Genomic DNA, 25,741 nt, shown 5'->3' with positions numbered 1-25,741 from the left:
GGGTATAGATATATGTATGCTAACAGTATGTTTGTTTAAAAAAGGAAAGAAACCTTACACAGTTACAAGATTAATAGCCAGATGGACACTGGTTAAAACAAGGAATCACTTTTAAGTCCATTGTAATTGAAACATAGTACTGTACTAAGACTTTTTAAAGACAGCATGACAGTAAATATTACATTTCCTGTGACTCAGCAGAAGCAAAATAAATACAGTAACAGTCTTCTAAACTTATTCAAGCTTTGAGAGCTTTGAAAAGGAGAGAAAGTTATGCTTGTGTATAGATTGTTTATTCTGCCTAATTCAAGACAGGGGCTTCATCCTAGTGGTTAGTGGTTTTGTTTTGTTTCTGTTTGTTTTATTGTCTTTGTCTAAGATAGTCATTAAATGTAGATAATTTTAAAGCAAGCTTTTACATTAATGTCTGGGTATTGATATAATCTGATACCTTTCTTACCAATCTTTAGTTTAAATCAAATCCCTAGACTTTTTTTTCCTCTTTATTAGACTTTTTTTTATAAAAGTAATCCAAAATGTAAAAATGCTATTAAGACCTCCTGTTTTTCTCTCACATCTCTCTTCATCCCACCACACATACTCACAAAATCCCCAAAGGTAAGGATTAGTACATTTTTACAGTACATTTTCAGATATTTGTATGCGTTTTTTAATTTCTTTAACACAGCTGAAATCATAGCATATATATTTCTTTGCAGCTTCCGTTTTTCCTCTATTACATAGCACCAGTATATTGAGGATCTCTTTAAATGTCAGCACGTACATGTCTACCTCATTTTCTGAACACCTGCATAGTAATATGTTAAGAAGCTATACCAATTTCCAGTTTCTTGCCACTATTAAGAGTGCTGCGACGAGTATTCTTAAGGGTGTATATTTATGTACTTATGTAAGTTTACGGAATATTATCATGAAAAAAAATTCCTGGAAGTAGAATTTCTGAATCAAAAAGTAAACACATTTTAAATTTTTATAATGGTTCCCAAGTAGCTCTACATAGGGATTGTACCAATCTATACTCCTATCCTCATTTAAGAGACCACCCATTTCTCCAGACCCTCACCACACTAGATATTAATCCAGTATTTCATCCATTAATTAGTTTTAATCTTCCCTAACCCAGTGGATGAAAAGTAGTATCTTGTTTTAAGTTACAGTTATTTAATTATGAATGTAGTTAGATATATTTTATATATTTTTTATTTTAAATATTATTCAGTTATATTTCTTTGGACAGTCCATGTCCTTTGCTCATTTTTCTGTTGAGGTTTTGGTATTTTTCTTATTGTTAGACACTTTCTAAAGTGAGGAAATGGAACCCTTTCAAGCATGTTACAAGTGGGTTTTTTCTGCCCTTCTTTCGACTGTATATGATGTTTACACTAATAGTTTTAGACGGCCCCAAACGGTCTTTAAACCTTTGTTGAACCTATCCGCTCTTGCACAGCAAATTGTATCTCATCTACAAAAGGACAGGTTTCTATTTGTGAGCCATTTTATGTAAGTAGTTAGATATTTTATTTAATCTTGAAACCCCATTAGATTTTTTTACTGTTTGTTGTGCACATTACAGTTGTTTCAAAGAGCTTTCAAATATTATGTTTTTGCAGGCCTCAGACATCCAGGCAAGGACAGTAGTACTTACCTGGTCACCTCCTTCCAGCCTCATTAATGGTGAAACAGATGAGACTACTGTACCAGAGCTCTATGGTTATGAAATTCTGGTCTCAAGTACTGGAAAAGATGGGAAATATAAAAGTGTATATGCGTAGGTATTTGTTATGTTTTACTCCCTCCCATTATATAAGTTAATGGTTTATCAAAAACAGCTTAAAACTAATTCTGTGCTATTTTCCCTCTTCATGCTTTTATTTTGAATCTATAAGTTGACCAGTGACAGTAATTTCAATGTAAATAGTCCAAATGCCGGCTGGTTCACATTTCTGTCTACACTCCCTTGGAATAATCACTTTCATTGCCCACATTCAGCTTTTTTATTTTTCAGTAGGCTCCCTAATAGATATTTCATTATTCACATATTCCTGAGACATAAATATAAATTGTAGTATGTAGAAGCCAGGACCAGAAATGGAGAACTCATATTGTGAACTCATGCAATGTGATATTGCTCCTCTAGGGAGTTGGATTTAATTCTTATATGTACAAGCTCATATCCCATTGTAAAATGAATTTAGTACCATTGTTCCTCATTTGTATGTTGGTATGTTAATAATCATACTTTGAAAAATCATAGTTCTCTTTTCTTGGTTCTAAAGCATATTATATACCAAGAAGCCTTAGAAAGTATCAGTGGCTAAAATTGTGACGTTTATGATTGATAGTTGTAAAATAAATTATTTTTCTCTTCTTATTCATATAGAAATTGCTTATTCTGATGAAAAAGAGTAAAGTCGATTACTAGTTATAATTTCACCACCAGGAAGATTGTAAAGGAGGTGGTTAGCCATTTGAATGATCATTATTAACACACAACACTGGATACATCAGCCTTCTTGGTATCTTTTTTCAGAAAAATAGCTAGTATGGGGAAGAAAGGAAAGAGAAACTGCTCCAGTGACTGTCATCTAGCAACATAAGTGTGTTTATTCTATTTCTTTTTCTTAAAAGAGACAAAACCTACCTAAGAGGTAAACAGAGGGTAAAGGACCATCAACCTAAAGGTTTCTTTTTGTGTTAATGGCTGTTCTAGTTTGATATGGCTGCTTTCTAAGAGAAAGGATTTATCTCCATTTGCAGCCTGACCAGAGAGCACAAGAGGGACATTAGTCAACCTCAGTCACCTTTTTTACCCTGCACCAATTGAGGTCTCTTTCTGAGGCTGCTACTACAACTGCCTGACTCATTACGGTGTACTTCTGTCAGTGAGACATGTTTCCTTTCTCATACGATTCACTGGCTTTGATTTGAGAAACAGGATAGCTGTGGAAGGAAAGTGGGAGGGAGGTGGGAGGTTGGAGGAAGAAGGCCATAAAGTGGAAAGGAGAGAAACTTAACTGAAGGAAATGAAACAGAGAACAGTGATTTAAAAGAAAAGGAAGAGAAAACAGGCTAGTTTGTTGGCTACATACCCAAATAATAGTTGTATCAAATGATTACTTAAGAAAATATGTGCTATTATATTTGAAAATTTAATAGTGGCCATAAAACATGCTTTACCTTAAATTATAATTCAGGTTTTTTTTAATCTTCTCATTAAACTGAAACATTTTAAATAAAGTTGTGTTATATTTTAAATAAAATCCAGTAGTGGCAGACTCCTTGTATAAATTTGGTATGTTTGATTTCAGTAGTACATGTGTTATTTAGCATTTTAATTATATACCAGTGGATTTTCAAATAATTGAAAATGGTTCTGTTTCCTCAGTAAGCTAAGTATCTTCCCTAACTCCACAGGGGGAAAAAAAAAGTCTGGCTTACACAATTGATTTGCTTAGCATACCTTTTTGTTTTAAAGTGGTATTCAGGTACATGCTTAAGTTCAGCATATATCTTAATTTTACACAAACTGCATATTAGTGCAATCTGAATGTGGTTACAGTTGGAAAAGAAGCAGTATAATTTCATAAAGTACCGCAAACTGTAGTGTACATAATACATATCCTCTGGAATGCTTTATCAGATAACGAAATGTTGCCTTTTTTTCCCCCAGAGGAGAAGAAACCAGTGTCACCTTAAATGATCTCAAACCAGCTACTGATTACCATGCAAAGTAAGGAATTCCTATATGTTGCTTTTATATGATATAGCATAGGCTTTGTTTGTTTTTAATGATTTCCTTAAAAGTCTAGAATATAATTTAAATATTAATTTTGGATTAAAAACATGGGTTTTGTAGACTTTGATTTTTCTTGTGGTATAATTATCAACACTTTCCACAAAAAACAAAAACATTTAACTCAAATGTTGTATTGAAGGGTAAATCACCCTGTTTGTAGGACCTAGGGATTAGAATGAATATACAGATAATATGTATAATATAGCTGTAATATCTAATTCAGCACTGGAAAATTGTCCCAGCTTTTGAAACTTTTACAAAACAGAATCATAAATAATATTTCCTACTTACGTATTTTTACCCCATCCTATTTTGTACAAGTTTGGGATATAAAAACTCTGAGAATTTCATAACATTTAATTAGGATAACTTAGATACTGTTTTGTTCTGCACAGTTCTTCTTTTATAACTTACCAAAATTATTTTATAGACTCTAGGGTCTCCCCAGCTGGGACTCAGTATAACGATTTAGTCAGTCACCTCTGTTTTTAAAAAGAACACTTGCAGTTGGGATTATTCCTATTAAACTATTAAATTAAGTTTTCAATTATACATCCTATGGATAAACCCAAAGTATCATCCAACCTAATATTTTTCAAACTGTGGATTGCAACCATTATTGAATCATGAAATTAATTTTGTGGGTTATATTCAGAATTTTTAAAGTTAAATATAATCAAATGGAATAGAAAGTATCAATATATTACCATAGTTCAGGATATTGTTTCAGGGTACTTGTGCGTGCATGTGTGTGTGTGTGTGTGTGTGTGTAAATGCATACCTCAGAGACACAGTCACAGTTTAAAATGTATTCTTACTTTCGGCAGTCAGGAAAATATGAAAGCCCCCAGCCTATTCTATTTTTCTTTTTTTTAAGGGTCACCCTTTATTTCTGATATGCATATTTTCTCAATAGAACATTTAGAGGGCATCTTACTGACTTGCCTGTACTTAAAGGTGATGCCATAGAATGGCAGGATACAGTGATTCTATCTGCAGGTTAAAACAATTTATTCTATCACCTTAGAGTCCAGGCAGAATACAATTCTATAAAGGGAACTCCTTCCGAAGCTGAAACCTTTACCACCTTAAGCTGTGAACCTGACATACCTAATCCACCAAGGATAGCCAATCGGACCAAAAATTCACTCACTTTGCAATGGAAGGTAAGAATATTCTCTAGAGTATTTCCAACTGGACATTTGTTTTCCTTTTTTTTCTTCTGTAGTATTAAACTTCATTTGTTTTTGGAGACTTTAAGAGGTTTAAGCTAACTTGCTCTTGCTCTTCACATGTATTAAATAGGCATTTGTTCCTTATATCCTAAAATAACACTCTTATCAGTTTTTCTTACTATAATGTTAAGTATAGCAGAAAAGATTGATTTATAATTAGCAGCCCTTATACTGAATTTGTGATGACACTGCAATGTGTAATTCTCAGGCTCATTACTACTTTCTATAATACTCTGTAATGACACCTTTATATCCTGAATTTTATCCTAAAATGAGATTCATAATAACTAGACTCATCGTTTTTAAAATATTAATATGCCTTAAAGGAGGAATAAAATTATTTTTAATAGAATAATATATTTTTTAATATATAAATATTTGTGCCCAGCTACACAAGAAGATGTAATGAAATGGAAAGACACTAGATAGAATTGGTAATTCACACACCACAGACATCATTGTCATTGGTGACATGATTTTCTGAAATGATACCTAAGTCTTGGTAAATTTCTGAATAAAATTAAGTACAAGCTTTCCCAAGTTGCACAGTGGTTGCATTTGGGGGAATACAGTAACTGTTAAAACTATACCACACAGGGGCCTCCCTGGTGGCGCAGTGGTTGAGAGTCCGCCTGCCGATGCAGGGGATGCGGGTTCGTGCCCCGGTCTGGGAGGATCCCATGTGCCGCGGAGCGGCTGGGCCCGTGAGCCATGGCCGCTGGGCCTGCGCATCCGGAGCCTGTGCTCTGCAACGGGAGAGGCCACAGCGGTGAGAGGCCCGCATACCGCAAAAAGGAAAAAAAAAAAAAAAACTATACCACACATACCTTGTAAAATGGAACTAGGATCTAGGCAGTAATAATTATAAACAGATATTTCACCTGTATGGATGTCCAGGAGCACATTCAAAAGTCCTAGAGGAAAAGAACAATTCTTCATCATACTGAAATGAAGGTGAAATTCTTTAGTTTTAGAGTGATTAAATACTGGGGAAAAAATGACCAAAAAAGCTGAAATTTTCACCACTGAAAATTAACAGATTGGTGAATTAGCAGTCTTAGGCAGTTGACACGTGGAGTCTAGAAGCAGAGATCCAGACAGTATGCCCTCTTGGAGTTCCTTTCAGAACACTAGTTCTTTCACTTTTTAGTGTATTACACAATATCACTTTCAGATTGTAAGTTGAGTTTTAATGAAAATGACAGGATCTATCCCAGGAGCTTAAAGCTGATAAAACCTTCTGATAAAAGGCAAAGTTTATTTATTTATTTTTAAAAGGATTATAGGGCTTCCCTGGTGGCTCAGTGGTTAAGAATCCACCTGCAAATGCAGGGGACATGGGTTCGAGCCCTGGTCTGGGAAGATCCCACATGCCACGGAGCAACTAAGCCTGTGCGCCACAACTACTGAGCCTGCGCTCTAGAGCTCGCAAGCCGCAACTACTGAAGCCTGCACACCTAGAGCCTGTGCTCTGCAACAAGAGAAGCCACCGCAGTGAGAAGCCCGCGCACTGCAACAGAGTAGACCCCACTCGCCGCAACTAGAGAAAGCCCACACACAGCAACAAAGACCCAACGCAGCCAAAAATAATAAAGTTTTTAAAAAAGGGATTATGAAAGTTAAGAGATCTTGATAAAAGAGATTGTTCAGTGTTCATAAAAATTTGAGTAGCCTCTTGATTTGTTTTCTTTTCTTGAAGTTAAAAGGATTATAGGATTAAAGGATTATAGGATACATGTATTTCTGTATTCTCTGCGCATTTTTCCAGGACTAAATCCTAGAGAACATCTGCAACACACAATAGGTGCCTTAGATTGGATCGTCACAATATGTTTTATAAAAGTACTAATTTGTACTCATTTTGTTTGTTTTTTGGTGTTTGTTTTAGGCACCTAGTGACAATGGTTCTAAAATCCAAAGTTTTATTTTAGAATGGGATGAGGTAAGTACATTTAAACTTTTTAAATTAGGCTAAAATGTATGCATATCCTCAGGCAGAAATACCTTTTTGTTTATGGTGTATGAGTCAGCTGATGGTGTTCTTAGAAACCATTACTGACCAGACTTCCCAGTGTTCTAGTTGTTTTCAACTAAACCACCATCACAGCTATCACTTGGTTAATTAACTTGATGGAATATTTTCTTTCACATCAGCCTTAAAGGCAAGCATGTTCATTTACTGTGACTGCTTTAACAAATCACCACAAACTGAGTGGCTTAAAACAACACTTTTATTCTCTTATAATTCTCGAAACCAGAAATCCAAAATGGCTTTCACTGGGCCAAAACCAAGGTGTCACCACGGCCGTGCTTACTCCAGGGACTCTAGGGCAGAACCCATTTCCTTGCCTTTTCCAGCTCTGGAGGCTGTGCTCATTACTTGGTTCATGGCCACGTCAGATTGCCTTTTCTCCCCCTGCTGCCATTATCACATGGCCTTCTTCCTGTCTGTCTTCAAGTCCTCCTCTGCTTCCCTCTTAAAAAGGACACTTGTAATTCCATTTAGGACCCACCCAGATAATCCAGGATAATCTCTCCACATCTCAAGAGCCTTACCTTAACCACATTTGTACAGTTCCTGCTACATATGAGGTAACATTCACAGGTTCCAGGGATTAGGATCTGGATAACGTTGGGGGCTGTTATTCAGCCTACCACAGCAAACGTACTGGGCTTTATTGTTTAGTACTTTGTTTTACTGTCATGTATATGTATCATGTTCTCTTTTGCCCTGCTGCTTCACTGCAGCTAAGAGGAGGGGCCAGAGGGAGTAGAAGAAATTCCACTAATAATTTGGGAATTCAAACTGAGGCACAACCCAAGTAAGTTTTATTCCAGAAGGTCTAAGAGAATTCAGAATTAGGAAGTCTATTGCTGTCTCTTAGTAACTGAGAAGAAAAACCATATCATCTTAATAAATTATGACAGATATTTGATAAAATTTATCACTCATCTCATTTAAAACTCAAAACAAATTTGGAATAGAAAGGTAATTCCTTATTTGATAGTTTTGTATTAAGTGCAGTACTTTCACTAAACAATAAAAGCGCTTCTAGTCAAAGCAAAAACAAGTCTAAGTTGCCAGTTTTCCCCACCTTTATTTGACATTATTCAGTAAGTTAGAGCTAATACAGTATGATTTGGAATCAAAACAAGAGGTAGAGCTATGGTGGCTGGGCTGGGGGAGCAAAATTATCATTTTTTAGAGATGACATGATTTTCTATTTAGATAACTTGATAGAATCAACTATAAACACTATTAAAACTAACATTAGAGTTCAATAAAGCAACCAGATTCAGACTGAAGCAGAGGTCACCCTAACCACCCTTTACCTCTACCACACAATAACGAGAAATGGGTAGAAAATTTAAAAATTTGTTGATTTTTATGTAGCATCTTAAATTTCTAAAAGTCTTCAGTTGTCCTGAACTGCAGACTTTTCTCTCTCCCATCTTAATGCCTGTTAATGGGATTTTTCTCTCTGTTTATACTCTTTCAGTATTAAATCTAAGCAGTAGTACTGCCAAAATCTTTAAGGAAGTTTAGCAGCTATCTAGGTGGTTTGGAGATGGGTAGGGACCTTTTCTTGAAACTGTTTGCATAGAACTTTTCATAGGTTGGGGAAAGCTGCCAGTTATGCATATCAAAGATCAACCTATTTCCACCGCTACCAGTCCCCCCATAGAGATTGTGGGAGCCATACCCGGAAAGAGTTTCTTTTACTAAAAGCCAGAGGTTAAGCATCAGCCATGAAACAGGGTGCTTAGTTCAAGAAGCTATACAGAGATGCCTGCTCTTCAGTTTTTGAATTCTGTGTTAATGAACAGTGAGTATCATATAAAAGATGTGTTATCTTAGACTTCTCTTGAGATTCATGATATGCATGTAACAAAGATGATTTTTAATGTACCCTAGCTAATATGTTACTATCAATTAGGAATTAATGTGGATTTCTTTTTACAATAATGTACAATGATATAACTGTTTATTTTAGGGAAAAGGAAATGGAGAATTTTGTCAGTGTTACACGGGCTTACAGAAGCAATTTAAAATTACTAAACTGTCACCAGCAATGGGTTGTAAATTTAGACTATCAGCCAAAAATGACTATGGTCCAAGGTAAGATACATTTTAATGTAGATATTGTAGACTCTTCATTTGTATAAATTATTCACAGTCCAAATTACCCACTAAAAATTCTGCCTTAGTTATCACTTCATTGATATAGTTAAGATGTGTTACTAACCTAGCAAAGCTATAAGAGAATTTGTTAATTACATAAACAGTAGTTTTAAAAGAATACTAATTCACTTTTAGGTATCTGACCTGGTTACCATAAAGATATTACCAAATCCAAGATATATTATTGGATTATAATTAGTTATCAAAATTATCATTTGCCCCAAAAATGTCACTTATCAAAAATGAGTTCTTTGGCTATAAAAAAATAACTGTTTTTCATTCCTTCTTAAACACCATTTGCTTCAACAGTGGTTTTAGTGAAGAAGTCTTATATTACACTTCAGGCTGTGCCCCTTCTATGCCAGCAAGTCCTATATTAATTAAAGCTGGGGTTACTTGGTTATCCTTACAATGGAGTAAACCCTCAGGAACACCATCAGATGAAGGAATTTCTTATATTTTAGAGATGGAGGAAGAAACTTCAGTAAGTATGTATTTTAAATATGGTATTTAAAACATTTTCAGTGTGACATTAATCCTGATACAGTAAATATTGCCACAATAGTTAGATCGTTTCCCAAATGCTTTGAAACCTTGGTTGGTTACTGTTTGGGAGGGACTGGAAGTGAGGGACAACTCAGCCTTTTGTTTTCTTGATGTGTTGGAGGGGGTTTTGGTTTTTATGTGTGTTTGGATACATTTTATGCCTGGGAACAACACAGACTACATTTTAAGTATATATGTTTTGGGGAAAATAAAGAGAGGGAAGGATCACCACAGCCTTAGACTAAGCAACTCTAAAAGATAAGAAAAGAGAATGTCTCCCTCCCTTCTCCAACTGTGTTCATGCATTGCTTCTCCAAGTGCCACAGAAACTTTGAAGAGCCTCACATGAGACTATATAGTGCAGCCTGAATCTAGTTACCAATGTCTCATCTCCTGTGAGCTAGAACTGAGCTAAACAAGAGTTAGGCTGTCTTCTCCTAGTTATATATAGTTCCATAGCTTTTCAGAGTTACTTTGAAGCAGTATGAGTCAAAACTGGCTTGGTCCATAGACAACTAATGAGAACATACTGTATAGCACAGGGAACTCTATTTAATGCACTGTGGTGACCTAAATGGGAAGGAAATCCAAAAAAGAGGGGTTATATGTATATGTATAGCTGATTCATTTTGCTGTACAGTAGAAACTAACACAACGTTGTATAGCATCTATACGCCAATAAAAATTAATTTAAAAAAAATAGCTTGGTCCATTCTAGGTGTATACCCAGAAGAATTGAAAATACATGTTTGTACAAAACTTTGTACACCAATGTTCACAGCATTAATCATAATAGCCAAAAAGTGGGAATAACCGAAATGTCCATCAACTGATGAATGGATAAACAAACTGTAATATATCCATGCAGTAGAATATCATTCAGCCACATAAGGGAATGGAGTACTGACATATGCCACAACATTAATGAGCCTTGAAAACATTATGCTAAATAAAGAACCCAGTAACAGAAAACTGCATATTGTGTGATTCCATTCCATAGAGATAAGAAAGTATATTGGTGTATAAGAAAAGAGAGAAAGCGACTGCTAACCAGAAAGTAAAGTACAGGCTTTATTCTGGAACTAGGAATTAATGGTTTCACAAGCTTATGACTATACTATAAACCATTGAACTTTATACTTTAAAAATGGGAATTTTATGGTTTGAGAATTATATCTCAGTCTTTTTAATTTTTAAAAATAACATTGGGAAAGTAGTGAAGCATTGTCCCTGGGGCTATAAATAATGCCAAATGTAAGTGACATCACAACCTGCCAGCACAACCAACTATTCATCTATTCACCTAAACACAGTTATGTGTTCAGGGAAAGTTAAATATGTTAAATAGTTATGGTTTTGTTTAGCTCTTGCAACATCTGTCTGGGAAATTCCTGTTAGTTCTAGGGATAAGCTTGCTGATGGTGATGCTACCATTGTCTCTCATTTTCCCTCGACACAAAGATCTTCTCTTGGCTACTGTATTTACTGAGAATAAGTGGCCTTCTCCATCCTCCTACAAATGTTCAGTAGCATTTCTGGATCTGTCTACTCAAGATAGAAGCATCAAGGTGAAGATTACCCTCAACCAAGCATTAATCACATTGCACGTAACAGAAGATGAAGAGGACCTGAGTCTTTTCACATATTCCTTATTCCCCATATTTCTGCTGTTAGACCTCTAATGAAGACTTATTTTCCCTTTCCAGGGATATGGTTTTAAGCCTAAATATGATGGAGAAGACCTTGCTTACACAGTGAAAAATCTCAGACGTAGTACAAAGTATAAATTTAAGGTAAGCTTTGAAAGCCCTTGAAAGATTTGTTTGTTGTTCTTTTTGTTTCTGTTTTAAAGGCAGGTACATGCCTCATTCCTGTGGGGTTTTTTGGGTTTTTTTGCAGTACGCGGGCCTCTCACTGCTGTGGCCTCTCCCGTTGCGGAGCACAGGCTCCGGACACGCAGGCTCAGCGGCCATGGCTCACGGGCCCAGCCGCTCCGCGGCATGTGGGATCCTCCCGGACCAGGGCAAGAACCTGTGTCCCCTGCATCGGCAGGCGGACTCTCAACTGCTGCGCCACCAGGGAAGCCCATTCCTGTGGTTTTAAATCTTAAATATTTTGGCCTTTTCAAATGAGCTTTATTGTTTTACTTTCTTACTATATAATAATGCTTCTCAAACTTTATGTATTTAAATTCAAAAGTCTTAATGTTTTACAGGAGTCTTATTTGCAAAATGTGAACACAACATCTTTTAAAATGTGGATGTCATTGAACATAGTCAGAATATGCTTTTTTGGCAGGTATATCAGAAAAAAGTAATGATATTTTAATGCTCTGTCTAGTGGTGCACAGTTTCAATTGTCCAGTCACTAGTAGTTACTTGATGAAGGTGATATCTACCATGTGTCTTCACTGTAAAGTTGTTCTTTTTCTCTTTGTAATAAGTATTTTGTAAATACTCTGTAGACATCTTGTTCCTCATCAAAGTTTCACCCACTAGTTTTAACACCCATTGATAATTCTTGCCTGAATCAGTTATTCAGTAATCATGATTAATGGTTGCCAAGTGGTGATTTTTTAAATTTTATCATTCCTTCTACATTTATTAATTGTCATTATACTCTAAGGAAAAGCTTTCTTTTCTCATTTATTTATATCAGTATGAACTCATGGATTCCTGTTTACTGAGTGGGTTATATTTTGTTGCTATGGCTATCAGTTATGAGGTTCATATTGTCTTTGATTTGGGAGCCCTTGTCAGGCTGACTTCTGAATTTTTTTGACATGTCCCCACCCCATCATTCTTTGAGCCCACCCTTTCTGGAACATGATATTTCATTCTCATCTTGTACTTTCTCTTCATCAACCTTGATATTGGCCATTTCTCAAAGCACCTAGGTCCTTTAAGTGGACAATGGTATTTAGAAGTCAAGATCTGGGTAGTAAGTATACTTAATGCTATAAGGGTATTGCTACTCCTGGGCATCCTCTCAGTGGACAAGGCTAAGAACTAGCTGTATGTATGTTTGTCTTGTGTGTGTGTATACACACACACACACACAATTTACATGCACACATTTATATTCTTATTTCTAGTATATCTATTTTTAAAAATCATGAGTTCACACCAAAAACCTCCATTTAATCTAGTGCCATGGGTTAATTCTAATTTTCTCCCTTTCCTTATTTTTAACTCCCATCATCATCAGTGAGAAACTTTGCCCCACATATGTTCACAGTATTTACTTATTGGATGAAACTCCTCCTCTTTCCTTTGTATCCTTCCCTAGAGTCCTGTTCAGGGTGCTCGAGTTTCTACTAGGCAGATGCTGCTGCTTCCACCCAACCTACCTCATGTCATTCTTGCTTGCTTGAGGCCTGGAAACTCTGTGTATCATTCTTGCTCACTTGAAGCAGTAGCATGCTTTGAAAATTCTTCTCCTATGAAGACTCCTGAAAATTCTGTATCTTTCCTAGTATTTCATCCATTCTAGGATATATTTTAGCTCTGACTTGGTTGGTGATATGCATTGCTATTTCTTGGCAGACAGTGCCTGAATTAGCTAATATACCAGTTAGTATAAGCCAGCCTGCATTTTTATATAGAGGTTTTCCCCAAAATGTAACAGGATGCTTATTAGTTGATAAATTCAACATTTGAATTTTCCTACCATTGCTTGTTTAAACTTATTTCAAATAAATCGTAAATTGTTTTCACTATTAAAAAGCAAAAGATAACTTTTATTACTCCTTGAGAACCTAAGAAAATTTTAATGATAATGGGAAATTTGATTATGCAGTGCATAATGATTATATTTGTCATGTTTTATTTTGTATATTAGCTTCATTTTTAAAACTTCTGATAACACTGGGTCATTTTAATTTTCAAATTCAGTTTTTATTATTGACAAGATTTATAAAATACCTAAGAAGTATGTACATTTATTCCAGTTTTCCTCTTTTGGTGTTGCATTGCATTTTTGCTTTAGTAATGATTATCATACCAGCAGATCTTCAAAAGAGAAGTTGTTAATGTCTTTATAATCTGGTAAATTTATTTTAAAAATTCTGGGGGTAAGGCCTAGCAATCTGTATTTTAGCAGGCTCTTCAAGTGATTCTGATGCTTGTGAAAATTTGAGAACCACTGATCTAGAGGAGGCAAAAAAATATTAGGAAATAGAAAATGGTGACTGCATGAAGTATTCTAGAAGCTCAAACATTTATTTTGAATCTGCCATGTACTGGGTGCCAGCTGAGGTGGGGTTGAATCATTAAATCCTACTTCTATTGTCTGAGTCTTCCTTTCTAGCTTGACATTTGCAGTCTCCTCTTTCAAGCAAATATATCAAAGTAAAATCTTAACACTCTAAAAGAAATCACAGAATACTAAGCAAAAGCAATAAAAAATAAAAAAATGCAGGAAGTAGTGACTAAATAGTATATTATTGTTTGTAAAGAAACAATAAGGAGGGCTTCCCTGGTGGCGCAGTGGTTGAGAATCTACCTGCCAAGGCAGGGGACCACGGGTTCGAGCCCTGGTCTGGGGGGATCCAACATGCTGCGGAGCGACTAGCCCCGAGAGCCACAATTACTGAGCCTGCGCGTCTGGAGCCTGTGCTCTGCAACAGGAGAGGCTCTGATAGTGGGGGGCCCACGCGCCGCGATGAGGAGTGGCCCCCACTTGCCGCAACTGGGGAAAGCCCTTGCACGGAGGCGGAGAGCCAACACAACCATAAATAAATAAAATTAAAAAAAAAAAAGAAACAATAAGGATACGATTAACATAAAATTCTAATTTGAGCAAGTTTACCAAATGCCAGAGTTCTAGGCTGTACAGTAAGGACAATCCTAGGACACTCAAAATACTAAAACAAAATTAGAACAACGAAAAAATTTAAAGGACAAATGAAAATAAAGCTTTAAAGCATAAGAGAGCAATCAGCATTCTTAAAATCATTTAAAATTCAGAGTGATAAACAAGTGAACAATGCTAATTCCATCCAGTGGTTCACTTGGAAGCTGGGCTAGGACCTAGTGTTCAGATTTTAAAGAAAGAGTTAAAACCTTCAGGGCTTCCCTGGTGGCGCAGTGGTTCAGAGTCCGCCTGCCGATGCAGGGGACACAGGTTCGTGCCCCGGTCCAGGAGGGTCCCACGTGCCACGGAGCGGCTGGGCCCGTGAGCCATGGCTGCTGGGCCTGCGCGTCCGGAGCCTGTGCTCCGCAACGGGAGAGGCCACAGCAGTGAGAGGCCCGTGTACCGGAAAAAAAAAAAAACCTTCAGAGACTAGTGGCCAGTCCCTATGACTCCGGGCCACTAGAAAACTAATGCCTTATTTCCTGAAGTTCCTGAAAAATATGTTTTCAAGTAGCAAGGCTTCTAAAAGTCAGGGTCTGAGTACCTTGAGCTGAGAACCCTTAGATACCTTTACTTAAGCTTGTTACTTGTTTTTGAGGCCTTCTCACAGGTGAAGAGAAATCAAAACAGTATCTGGGTCCATCAATTTCACTTATCTTCCATCCTTGAAATTTGCTCATACATCAGCATCTATGACAGTATAGAGTCATGTTCCCTCTTCTTTCTCATCTTGTCTGTTGTCATTTTATGATGTCTCCCTTTCTCCTCTGCCCTTATCTAAGTGTGCCCAAGTTTAGTCCTTAGTTCTACTTGGAATATCCCTTTCTGCCTTGGATATATCATCTCTTTGCCTTATGCCAGCTGTCATTTCCGTCCTAAAGAGTACTAAATCTCCAAACCTGTTCTGTATCATTTTCAAGCTAATTGCTTACCTTCTAATCCAAGTTATATTTTATACCTAATCTGTCTGAAACACAGCTTTGCCTCCAAAATATAATCTCCTTAATTTGCTATAAGGTTCTTTATATTCCAACCCATTCAGTTTTTTAACTGCACTGCCTTTCACTTCTTACTTGAACTGGCTCCCTCACCACACTGAATACTCATCCTTCCCCGAGCAGAGCTCACTATTTATTATTCCCTTCTGCTCCTGTACTCACATCTTTCTGTTCTCTCTTACCCAATCTTCCCCTTTTCACTACTGTTGTCTGTGAAAACCCCGTTATCACTTTCATTTGCTTTTTCAACGCCTTTCAGGACCATTTTAGGCCATAGTAATCTTTCTTCTGTTGCCTAATTCTTTTGATATGCATATTGCCTGTCTGCATAGAATCTGCACAAAGATTCTAAACTCCTTGAAGGTAAAAAGTGCACCACACCTAGAGTTATTAGCACAGTGCTCCCTCTGTGGTGGACACTAAATGAATGCTTTATTTGTAAAATTTGGGGGGAAATATGGTTTTATACCTTACTGGCTAACTGAAGTAAAAGTCAGTGCTGACATATATAGCTTTAAAAACATAATTAGTGGATCTTATGGTTTTCATGGAGTCTGCTTTTACTTTAAAAGCTTCCTCAGACTTCCCTGGCAGTCCAGTGGTTAATATTCTGCCTTCCAGCATGGGGGGCGCGGGTTAGATCCCTGGTCGGGGAACTAAGAGCCCGCATGCGGCATGGTGCAGCCAAAGATTTTAATAAGTATATAATTAAGAAATAAAAGCTTCCTCTGGAGGGGGCACTGCAGGGGTAGGGGACTAAGAGGTACAAACTACTAGGTATAAAAAAAAAAGTATAAAGACATACTGTACAACACTGCCATATTTAAAATGGATAACCAACAAGGACCTCCTGTATAGCACAGGGAACTCTGCTCAATGTTATGTGGCAGCTTGGATGGGAGGGGAGTTTGTGGGAGAATGGATACATGTATATATATATGGCTGAGTCGCTTTGCTGTGCACCTGAAACTATCATAACATGGTTAATTGGCTAAACTCCAATATAAAATAAAAAGTTTTTTTAAAAAAAGACATTGGGACTTCCCTGGTGGTGCAGCAGTTAAGAATCCACCTGCCAATGCAGGGGACATGGATTCGAGTCCTGGTCCAGGAAGATCCTACATGCCGTAGAGCAACTAAGCCTGTGCGCCATAACTACTGAGCCTGTGCTCTATAGCCCGTGAGCCACAACTGCTGAACCCGTGTGCCCCAACTACTGAAGCCTGCATGCCTAGAGCCTGTGCTCCGCAACAAAGCCACCGCAATGAGAAGCCCGTGCACTGCAAGGAAGAGTAGCCCCCATTTGCCGCAACTAGAGAAAGCCCGTGCGCAGCAACAAAGACCCAACACAGCCATAAATAAATAAATAAGTTTCTTTTTTTAAAAAAAGACATTGTACAATACAGGGAATATAGAAAATATTTTATAATAACTATAAATGGAGTACAACCTTAAAAAATTGTGAATCACTATATTGTACACCCTGTAACTTATATTATACATCAACTATACTTCAGTTTTTTAAAAACATCTTCCTCTAGTTGTGAGGTTTAAGTAAACATTGTGTACTATGTTGAAAGTGTTTTGACCCCCTTTGTAGTCTAATTTGTAAAGCAGCAGAGTAAGAAGACATCCTGAAATTCTATCTGAATATGTGGGAGGACTGATGAGGAAGCCTGAGCAAAACTGAACTGGACTAAATTTTACTGAGTTCTCATGGGTTGCATGAGTTATTTGGGGTAATAGATTTATTTAGATCCTCGTCTGTAGTGTCACGTCATAGTGGTCCCCACCTATGGCTCATTCATTCAGCCAGTAATTATTGAGCATCTGCTCTATGATAAACGCTCTTCTAAACAATAAGAATTCAATAACGATCAAAACAGCTAATATCCTAGTGGAAGGAATAGACGACAAAGCAAACAAATATTAGATAGTGATAAGTGCTATGCAAGTTAACTAAAATAGGGTGAGCTGACAGAATGACTGGGTAGTCGAGGAAGTCTTTGGAAATGACATTTAAATGGATCTGAATAACCAGAAGGAGGTGGCATGTCAAGATTAAAAAGAACATTCCAGGCAAAGGAAGTAACTGCTAACGTAAAAGACCCGAACCTTTCAAGTGGAGGTAGTCGGGTGGAATCACGTAGGGCTTCGTAGATAAGAATTTAGATTTTATTCTGGTAAAATGAGAAGCCATGAAGCTGAGAAGTGATAAAGTCCCTCTGGCTGCCATGTAGAGAATAGATGAGGTTAAGGAAAGGAATGGAAGCTGAGAAACTAATTAGTAGTATGTTACAGTCATTCAGCAAACATAAAATAAAGGAGGCTTTAACTAAGGTGGTGGTAGGTATAGAAAACAGAGAAGTGGAGGTAGAGTACAGGATTTACTAATAGATTTGACAAATAGGTTTAGAGAAAGGATCAAAGATCCTTCTAGATTTTTGGCTTGAGTAACTAGGTAAATGGTAGTAGTGCTTTTTACTGATGGGGAAGAACAGAGATGGAGCAGGTTTGGAGAAGAGAAAATCATATCAAGTTTGATATTGGACTTGATGAACTTTAAGTTCAGTAGAAGAGATAGGTAAAAATATAAACACAGGGCTTTCCTGGTGGCTCAGTGGTTAAGAATCTGCCTGCCAATGCAGGGGACACAGGTTCGAGCCCTGCTCTGGGAAGATCCCACATGCCGCGGAGCAGCTAAGCCCGTGCGCCACAACTACTGAGCCTGCGCTCTAGAGCCCGCGAGCCACAGCTACTGAGCCCACGTGCCACAGCTGCTGAGCCCACGTGCCACAGCTGCTGAGCCCGTGTGCCCTGAACCATGCTCTGCAACAAGAGAAGCCACCGCAATGAGAAGCCTGCACACCTCAACGAAGCGTAGCCCCTGCTTGCCGCAACTAGAGAAAGCCCATGCGCAGCAACCAAGACCCAGTGCGATCAAAAATAAGTAAAATATATAAAATTTTTAAAATATATATGTAGGGCCTCCCTGGTGGCGCAGTGGTTGGGAGTCCGCCTGCCGATGCAGGGGATGCGGGTTCGTGCCCCGGTCCGGGAGGATCCCATATGCCGCGGAGCGGCTGGGCCTGTGAGCCATGGCCGCTGGGCCTGCGCGTCCAGAGCCTGTGCTCCGCAACGGGAGGGGCCACAACAGTGAGAGGCCTGCATACCGCAAAAAAAAAAAAAAAAAAAAAAATATATATATATATATATGTAATTAAATTTCTAAAGTGAAAAATATATTGAATAAGTATAAATTATTATAAATATGAATTATTTGACTGGCTGGAGGATGTGCTTTCAAGTTCACTCAAGTGAACTTTTTGCCAGGAGTCCTCAGCTCCTTGCTGTCTCTTGGTCAGAGGTTTTAGTTCCTCCCCACATGGGCTTCTCCATAGGGAAGCTACTCATACCATCATTTCTTCTACATTGTTTGTTAGAAGCAAGTCATTAAGTACAATTCAAAGGGAAGAGGAATTAACCTTTATCTTTCAAAGAGAGGAAATTCAGAGAATTTGTGGGCATTTTTTTAAACCCCTGAAGAATAATAAAAGAATAAGTTAAAGCAAGCCTAAAGCCCATCAAGTATCACCAGATTATAGCTTGTTCCAGTGATGACTCTTGTTTAGTATCAAAATGTTAGACTTATACTTGTATTTTCAAGACTGATTCTAAAAGGGGATTATTTTATACCTGAATTTTCTTCATATATGCTAAGTCCCTTTTTTTTGTTTTTGTTTTTATTTATTTTTAAATTGGGGTATAGTTGTTTTACAATATTGTGTTAGTTTCTACTGTACAGCGAAGTGGAGTTCCCTGTGCTATAGCACAGCAGGTTCTCATTGGTTATCTATTTTATACATATTAGTGTATATAGAGACGTAGATGGATCCCTTTTTGTTTTTAATGCTAAGTCCCTTCTGAAGACAAGCAATTCTCACATAAATCATTTGACTGAGCCTAGTTGTCTCTCATCACTTTGTTCGTTAAGCCAATATCATTAGGTATCAAACAATAATTATTTTATGTCTTTGTGTTCTCATCATAGGTTATTGCTTATAACTCAGAAGGTAAAAGTAATCCAAGTGAAGTAGTTGAATTTACTACATGCCCTGATAAACCAGGAGTACCTGTAAAGCCCTCAGTTAAAGGAAAGATACATTCACATAGTTTTAAAATAACTTGGGGTAAGATATTATGCATACTTGTATATCATTACTTTTATATTTGATTAAAATGATTTGAATATTTAGATCATTTTTAAGATACTTGAATAAATTTGTTAGCTCAAGTAAGTTCAGTAAGAAATGTGAGACTCATTTACTGTTCGAGGATGGCTTTGTAGTCACACATACGAAGCTCAGATTTGATGGAGGAAGAACTTGGGGTCCACTGTAGAACTTTGAGCAGGGGCAGCAGTGTGTGAAATGAAAGATTACTGAACTTGTAGCTACAGTTTCTGGTCATCCTGCTTTTCACGAGAAATTAAAATCATTTAAAACAAAAATTAATTGAGCACCTGCTTATGTACTACCTTATGCAAAAACAAGAGAGTAAATGAGATGCTGGAGTTAACTTTTTTAAAAAATCACTGCAGGTGATTCTTTTTTAGAGCAATCCTGAGTTTGGTATTCTGTCTATTATGAGTTTATGTGATTTTTTAAATTGTATATACTCTGCCTAATAACACTTTTGCTTCTTTGGATAGACCCACCAAAAGACAATGGAGGGGCAGCCATCAATAAATACGTAGTAGAGATGGCAGAAGGTTCTAATGGTAAGAATATCTATTAAAAATTGATAGATTTATACCAGTCTACCTTTACTCTTCATGATTTTAAATTTTGTATAATCTTTTTCCCTCTTGATTTTTTCCTTTGTTTGTAGCATTTAAGATTTTGTCTATTATGACCCACTTTAAGTTGTGATCTCCAGAAATACAGTGACTCAAATGCAAGACTGCTGTATAGCTATATTATTTTCTTATTTTTTTCCCTCCTTTGTTTGCACTGCTCAGTTCCAGTATACCTAAAGTCTTCTGAAGGTTAGCTTACTCAGTTAGATTTATACCCAGATATATCAGAAAAACCATCTTCTAAAATTTAACTCACATTATACTAGTTTTAGTAATAAATTCTTTGCCTAGTAAACTTTATTCTTGAGTCACACATTTAACAATCTTTATTTCTATCAAATGGACTATTTCCTTGCAAAAAATAAGGATGTCTTTTAATTAAGACTAAATGTCCTATGGTATTGGTTCTTTCTATTCTTTGTGTGTTTTAATGTTATTACTGGCCCAGTAAACACATTTAAAATGTTTAATTAAAAGTAAATTATCGGGCTTCCCTGGTGGCGCAGTGGTTGAGAGTCTGCCTGCCGATGCAGTGGACACTGGTTCGTGCCCCGGTCCGGGAAGATCCCACATGCTGCGGAGCGGCTGGACCCGTGAGCCATGGCCGCTGAGCCTGTGCGTCCGGAGCCTGTGCTCCGCAACGGGAGAGGCCACAACAGTGAGAGGCCCACATACCGCAAAAAAAAAAAAAAAAAAAAAAAAAAAAAAAAAGTAAATTATCAATCTAAGCCAAAGTCTGTACAGAGTTACAGAGATATTTCACTTCAACAAAGCCATGCAAATTTGTCTAGGAAGCTGCACACATAAAGAAAATTAGATCATTTCCAGGAAACTCAAAACAGGGTTAAATTGTTTCTGACAAATTACATAAACACTTACTTAGTGAAGCTAGGATACCTGCTGTGTCCATGATACCAAAATGTTAAACATTACCTGGTAGCTGATTGAACATAATTCTTCACCTTACAGGAAACAAGTGGGATATGATATACAGTGGAGCTACTAGGGAACATCTTTGCGATCGACTGAATCCAGGCTGTTTCTATCGTTTTCGAGTTTACTGCATCAGTGATGGAGGACAGAGTGCGGTAATACTTACATGCAGATTTTTTTTTCCAAGTTTGGTCAAATGAGATGAGATCATCAGATGCCACCTCAAATACTGAAATAAATCATAAATGTATAACCCAGGTGGTTAAATTTATAGTGACCAGACTATTCTAATACATATAGTACTTAGCTTATGGTCAAAATTCAGTGAATATCTATTGTCTGGTTGCTGTTTAGCTTTGGGAGAATAAATATATGAAAACATTGCAGACAATTTTATAAAGATAAATTTTAGGATGATGCTCAATAACCCTACCTAACAAAAATAGAAACAAAATAATCGTAGGCTTATTTAGTGCACCGTAAATTATATGTATCACGACAAACCATAAAATACCATTTACTGTTTAAATACAAATTCTAAATATCCACTTATTTCAGAAAAGTTTGGCAATTATTTCACTTATTAGAGACCCCAAAACCAAAATGGACTTACATGTGCCATTGATTATATATGAGACATTTGTAATGTTCTGGAGAAGTATGTTTTTTAATAGAAGTGATTTTTTTGTTTTTTAATGAATTCAACCAAGAATGTTTCTTGGAGTATTCATAATTGTTATTATTTTTCAAATGGGATTTAATGCAGTGAAAGTGGGTTTTTTAATGAATTATAAGCATTTGGTTGAAAATGAGAGTACTGTGAAACTAAGTTGCAAGTCCTGCCAACAGGCTTTGGATCCAATTGCTTCATTTTCTTTAATAAGAAAATCTTCCTAGATTAAAAAAAAAGCAAACCCCCACTCCCCTCCCCCCACCAAAAAAAAACACCTATCTTTCTAATATAGCATCTGTAGTATTCTTATATGAATGTCTTTCTGAATAAGGTGATGACCAAATATTTTATTTATGTTTGGAAAAAGTTTAAGTGTAAACCTTAATACAGTGCAGATAATGAATACGGCACTGAGTTTGTGTCAGCGTTTTTAAGAGAAAGTTTTTAAAAATAAAACTAAAAGATTTTTTTTAATAGCATAGAAATTAAAAGTAATACCAAATACCTGGAAAGATGCCAACTACTTGGGAAAACTTACCTGATTTTTAAATTATTTTTAGGGTGAAAGAAAGAAGGAAAGATTTTTTTTAATGATAAATAAATTAATGTTTAGGTTAAAAATAACAGTCAAGTGGACAAAATAGTCTAAACCTTCTGAAAACACAGCAGATAGCATTTACAGAATGTTAAAACATCCTTTTTTAGAAGAGGTTTGTAGAGCCATTTGGACATGATCAAAAGTAATGTCCATTGGGTTATATGGAGGGGTTTCTTTGTTGTTTTGGGGGGTTTTTTTAATTATGGAAAGAAGAAAAGAGAGTTTTTTTGGGGGGGCGGTTTCTGGTAACTTTCTTTGTATCTAGTAGTCACATAATACGTCTTTATTTTATTTGCCTGTATAAAATTTGAGTTTTAATAATTTAATTGGGTTTGATTTTATTCAGAACTTTATTCCTTTTCTGTTGATAGTCAAGTACAGTTTCAAACTGTTGGTGCAGTCTTTGTGTTTGTCTTATTTTCCTCTAACAAGAGCAGTCTGATTATTTGGCTTGGGGCATTTTCGTTTTGTTTTTGCTTTTGTTTTGGCAGGTATCTGAATCTTTACTTGTGCAGACTCCAGCTGTGCCTCCTGGCCCATGCCTCCCTCCCAGATTACAGGGTAGACCCAAAGCAAAAGAAATACAGTTACGATGGGGTAATTTTCATTTTGGTAATAAATTATAATTAAGTTAGTATTAAATATATTCCTCTTGTTAAACTGCATGAATCTTTCCACCTTTAGGACCCCCTTTGGTCAATGGTGGATCACCCATTTCTTGCTATGGTGTGGAAATGTCTCCTGTAGAAAGAGATGAACCCAGAGAAATTTACCAAGGTTCTGAAGTGGAATGTACAGTGAGCAGCCTTCTTCCTGGAAAGACTTACAGCTTCAGACTGCGTGCAGCTAACAAAATGGGGGTAGGAAGACTGAGCTGACTGAATTATAATCGCAGTGGTATTTCATATAACATACGTCATTTGTACCCATTATTTGACAATTTTGCTTTCAACATGCAACTCCAAATTTTACAGTTTTTAATAAGCCTCTGTTGATAAATAAGAGAGAAGTCAGTGTATACCATAACTTAATTGTTATAGAATCTCAGTATTTTCAAACCCCACTTACAATATGTGACACTTTGGACTTTAGCTAAGCTAAAGCTTGCCTTTCAGGCAGTGCTAATAGGGTTTACTTTGTAAAAAGAGTAGAAACTTGATCATAAGATGAAATACGTAGAGTTATTAAGTGTTTTGAGGCTGGTTAAATGAAGCATTTACTTTCAGTTTGCAGCTAGTTGTGATTCATTTTTTGCCTAAAGGAGAAAACTTACATTCTAAGCATTCTGGTTTTGTGTGGGTTTTTTTTTTTAATATTATGTATGTAGAACTCCATAAAATGGACAAAACAGGTGATATCTCCATTTTACTGCTGAGGAAGCTGGGGCTCAGAAAAGCTAATACCTGCCCCAGCAGTCACACAGACGAAGAAGTGGTGGAGGCCAGCCACTTCCTCAGACCCCAGAGCCAGCGCCCTTTCCACTCAACTGTGACACCTCCCGTCCCTCTGAATTAAAACTTCTCTAAAACTTCTCTAAGGACAAAGCAGTGATTTCTTACTTTAACTGAGTTAGCACTGTGTATCTTTAAACTACAGTATAATTAAAATTTCATAAAGTTAAACTGACAAGTCTCTCCCCATTATTTCAGATTTTAGTAAACTGTGCTGTGTTTTATGTCTCATTCTCCAACTGAGTTCATTGTATCTGTAAACTTACTTTTAACTTTCTTACATGTCAGTTTTATATACTTTGTTGGTAATTCCTTGCGTACGTCATTCCTTCCTTTCTGGAGTCATGATCTTGTCAGCCCCTCAAGGCTGCAGTACACTGGGATTAACATCTTTAGTGCTAGTGTCTTTAACCTATATTTTCAGGTTTGTGATAACCTGTCAAAATCATCTTAAGTAAATATTTGTTCTCTGTATTTCCAGAGAATTTAATTTTTACACCCTACTAAAGCTATTCTAAATTTTAAGATATAATTTATGCCCATCACCTCTCATGCCTTTAATTGGTATCCATTTCTTCACTCTTCACAGAATTTCTTATTTATTTGACCAACCCAATTGCTGAATGCCCCGCCCTTTTTACAAAAACCAATTCATGAAGTAATAAGGGGCAAGAGAAGAAACTACAGTAAATGAAACTTTAAAACACCCCACATATTTACTTCCATGATCATTAATTAAATCTTTACTTTCTGTGATTTCTTTTAGAATTTTATTATGTCCAATTAGTCTTAAAGGGATGATGAATTTGATTTTTTGTGAATATTTATGGAGAGCTGTGCAGTTGGTAGGTGAAAAATGAAAACACTGGTTAATATTTGTTTTTCTAGTTTGGACCATTTTCAGAAAAATGTGATATTACTACAGCCCCTGGACCACCAGATCAGTGCAAGCCCCCTCAAGTTACATGGAGATCTGCAACTTGTGCACAAGTGAATTGGGAGGTATTGTAATTTCCTTGACTTATATTTAAGTGATTAAAACAGTTTATATAAAAAATAAAGATACTGTGCATTTCATCTCCATAAATTATACAAAGAGTATAGTCCTAGTTAAATTCACTTGGTAAAAAAGTGAATTCTTTTTTCTCTTTGAAGCATTTAAATAAGGTATATTTACATTACAAGTATTTAGATTCTTGTTCCTGATGTGCTTTGTATTTTATCAAAGGCTTTGTCTCAGTACTGAGATATTTAGCCACGGTAAGCTTAATGTTCAGAACATTCATAGGAATTAGTATAATACTATTTCTCTTATGTTTATTATCTCTAGTATATTTATTGCATATAGTAATAATCAATAATGATAATTACATTTTCATTTTCCTTTGAAATTTAACAAAGAAAATGTCCTTGTACGATTTAACATTTATATTACTTAATAGAATTGTTTTGAAGTATATTTACATTAAAGTACTCTTTCTAAAGTGATTCAGTCATATTTCTACTTCTAATTGAAAACAAAGTTATACTTTTTGACAAATCTTAAATTCAGGTGGCCTTAATGAATAAAAATGTAATACTGAACAGTTTAAATT

General features: G+C 36.4%; 1 protein-coding gene across 8 annotated transcripts in view; it reads left to right on the top strand.

Moving 5' to 3' along the window:
- The window catches only part of FNDC3A (fibronectin type III domain containing 3A), a 152,925-nt gene that overhangs the window by 106,332 nt on the left and 20,852 nt on the right, over window positions 1-25,741 (top strand). For all 8 annotated transcript variants that reach the window (XM_082602522.1, XM_082602521.1, XM_082602523.1 and 5 more), the window contains 13 exons: window positions 1,632-1,789; window positions 3,692-3,751; window positions 4,845-4,983; window positions 6,941-6,994; window positions 9,048-9,172; window positions 9,545-9,719; window positions 11,488-11,574; window positions 19,685-19,823; window positions 20,345-20,413; window positions 21,461-21,579; window positions 23,187-23,292; window positions 23,380-23,555; window positions 25,035-25,148. In XM_082602522.1, the coding sequence (XP_082458648.1) occupies window positions 1,632-1,789; window positions 3,692-3,751; window positions 4,845-4,983; window positions 6,941-6,994; window positions 9,048-9,172; window positions 9,545-9,719; window positions 11,488-11,574; window positions 19,685-19,823; window positions 20,345-20,413; window positions 21,461-21,579; window positions 23,187-23,292; window positions 23,380-23,555; window positions 25,035-25,148 (1,521 nt within the window). The remainder of the gene's footprint in view (window positions 1-1,631; window positions 1,790-3,691; window positions 3,752-4,844; window positions 4,984-6,940; window positions 6,995-9,047; window positions 9,173-9,544; window positions 9,720-11,487; window positions 11,575-19,684; window positions 19,824-20,344; window positions 20,414-21,460; window positions 21,580-23,186; window positions 23,293-23,379; window positions 23,556-25,034; window positions 25,149-25,741) is intronic.

This window comes from Mesoplodon mirus, assembly GCF_964341445.2.
Source record: "Mesoplodon mirus genome assembly, chromosome: 17".
Classification (NCBI taxonomy): domain Eukaryota; kingdom Metazoa; phylum Chordata; class Mammalia; order Artiodactyla; family Ziphiidae; genus Mesoplodon; species Mesoplodon mirus.
The sequence above is the reverse complement of the archived record's forward strand: the minus strand, read 5'-3'. Positions and strand labels throughout refer to the sequence as shown.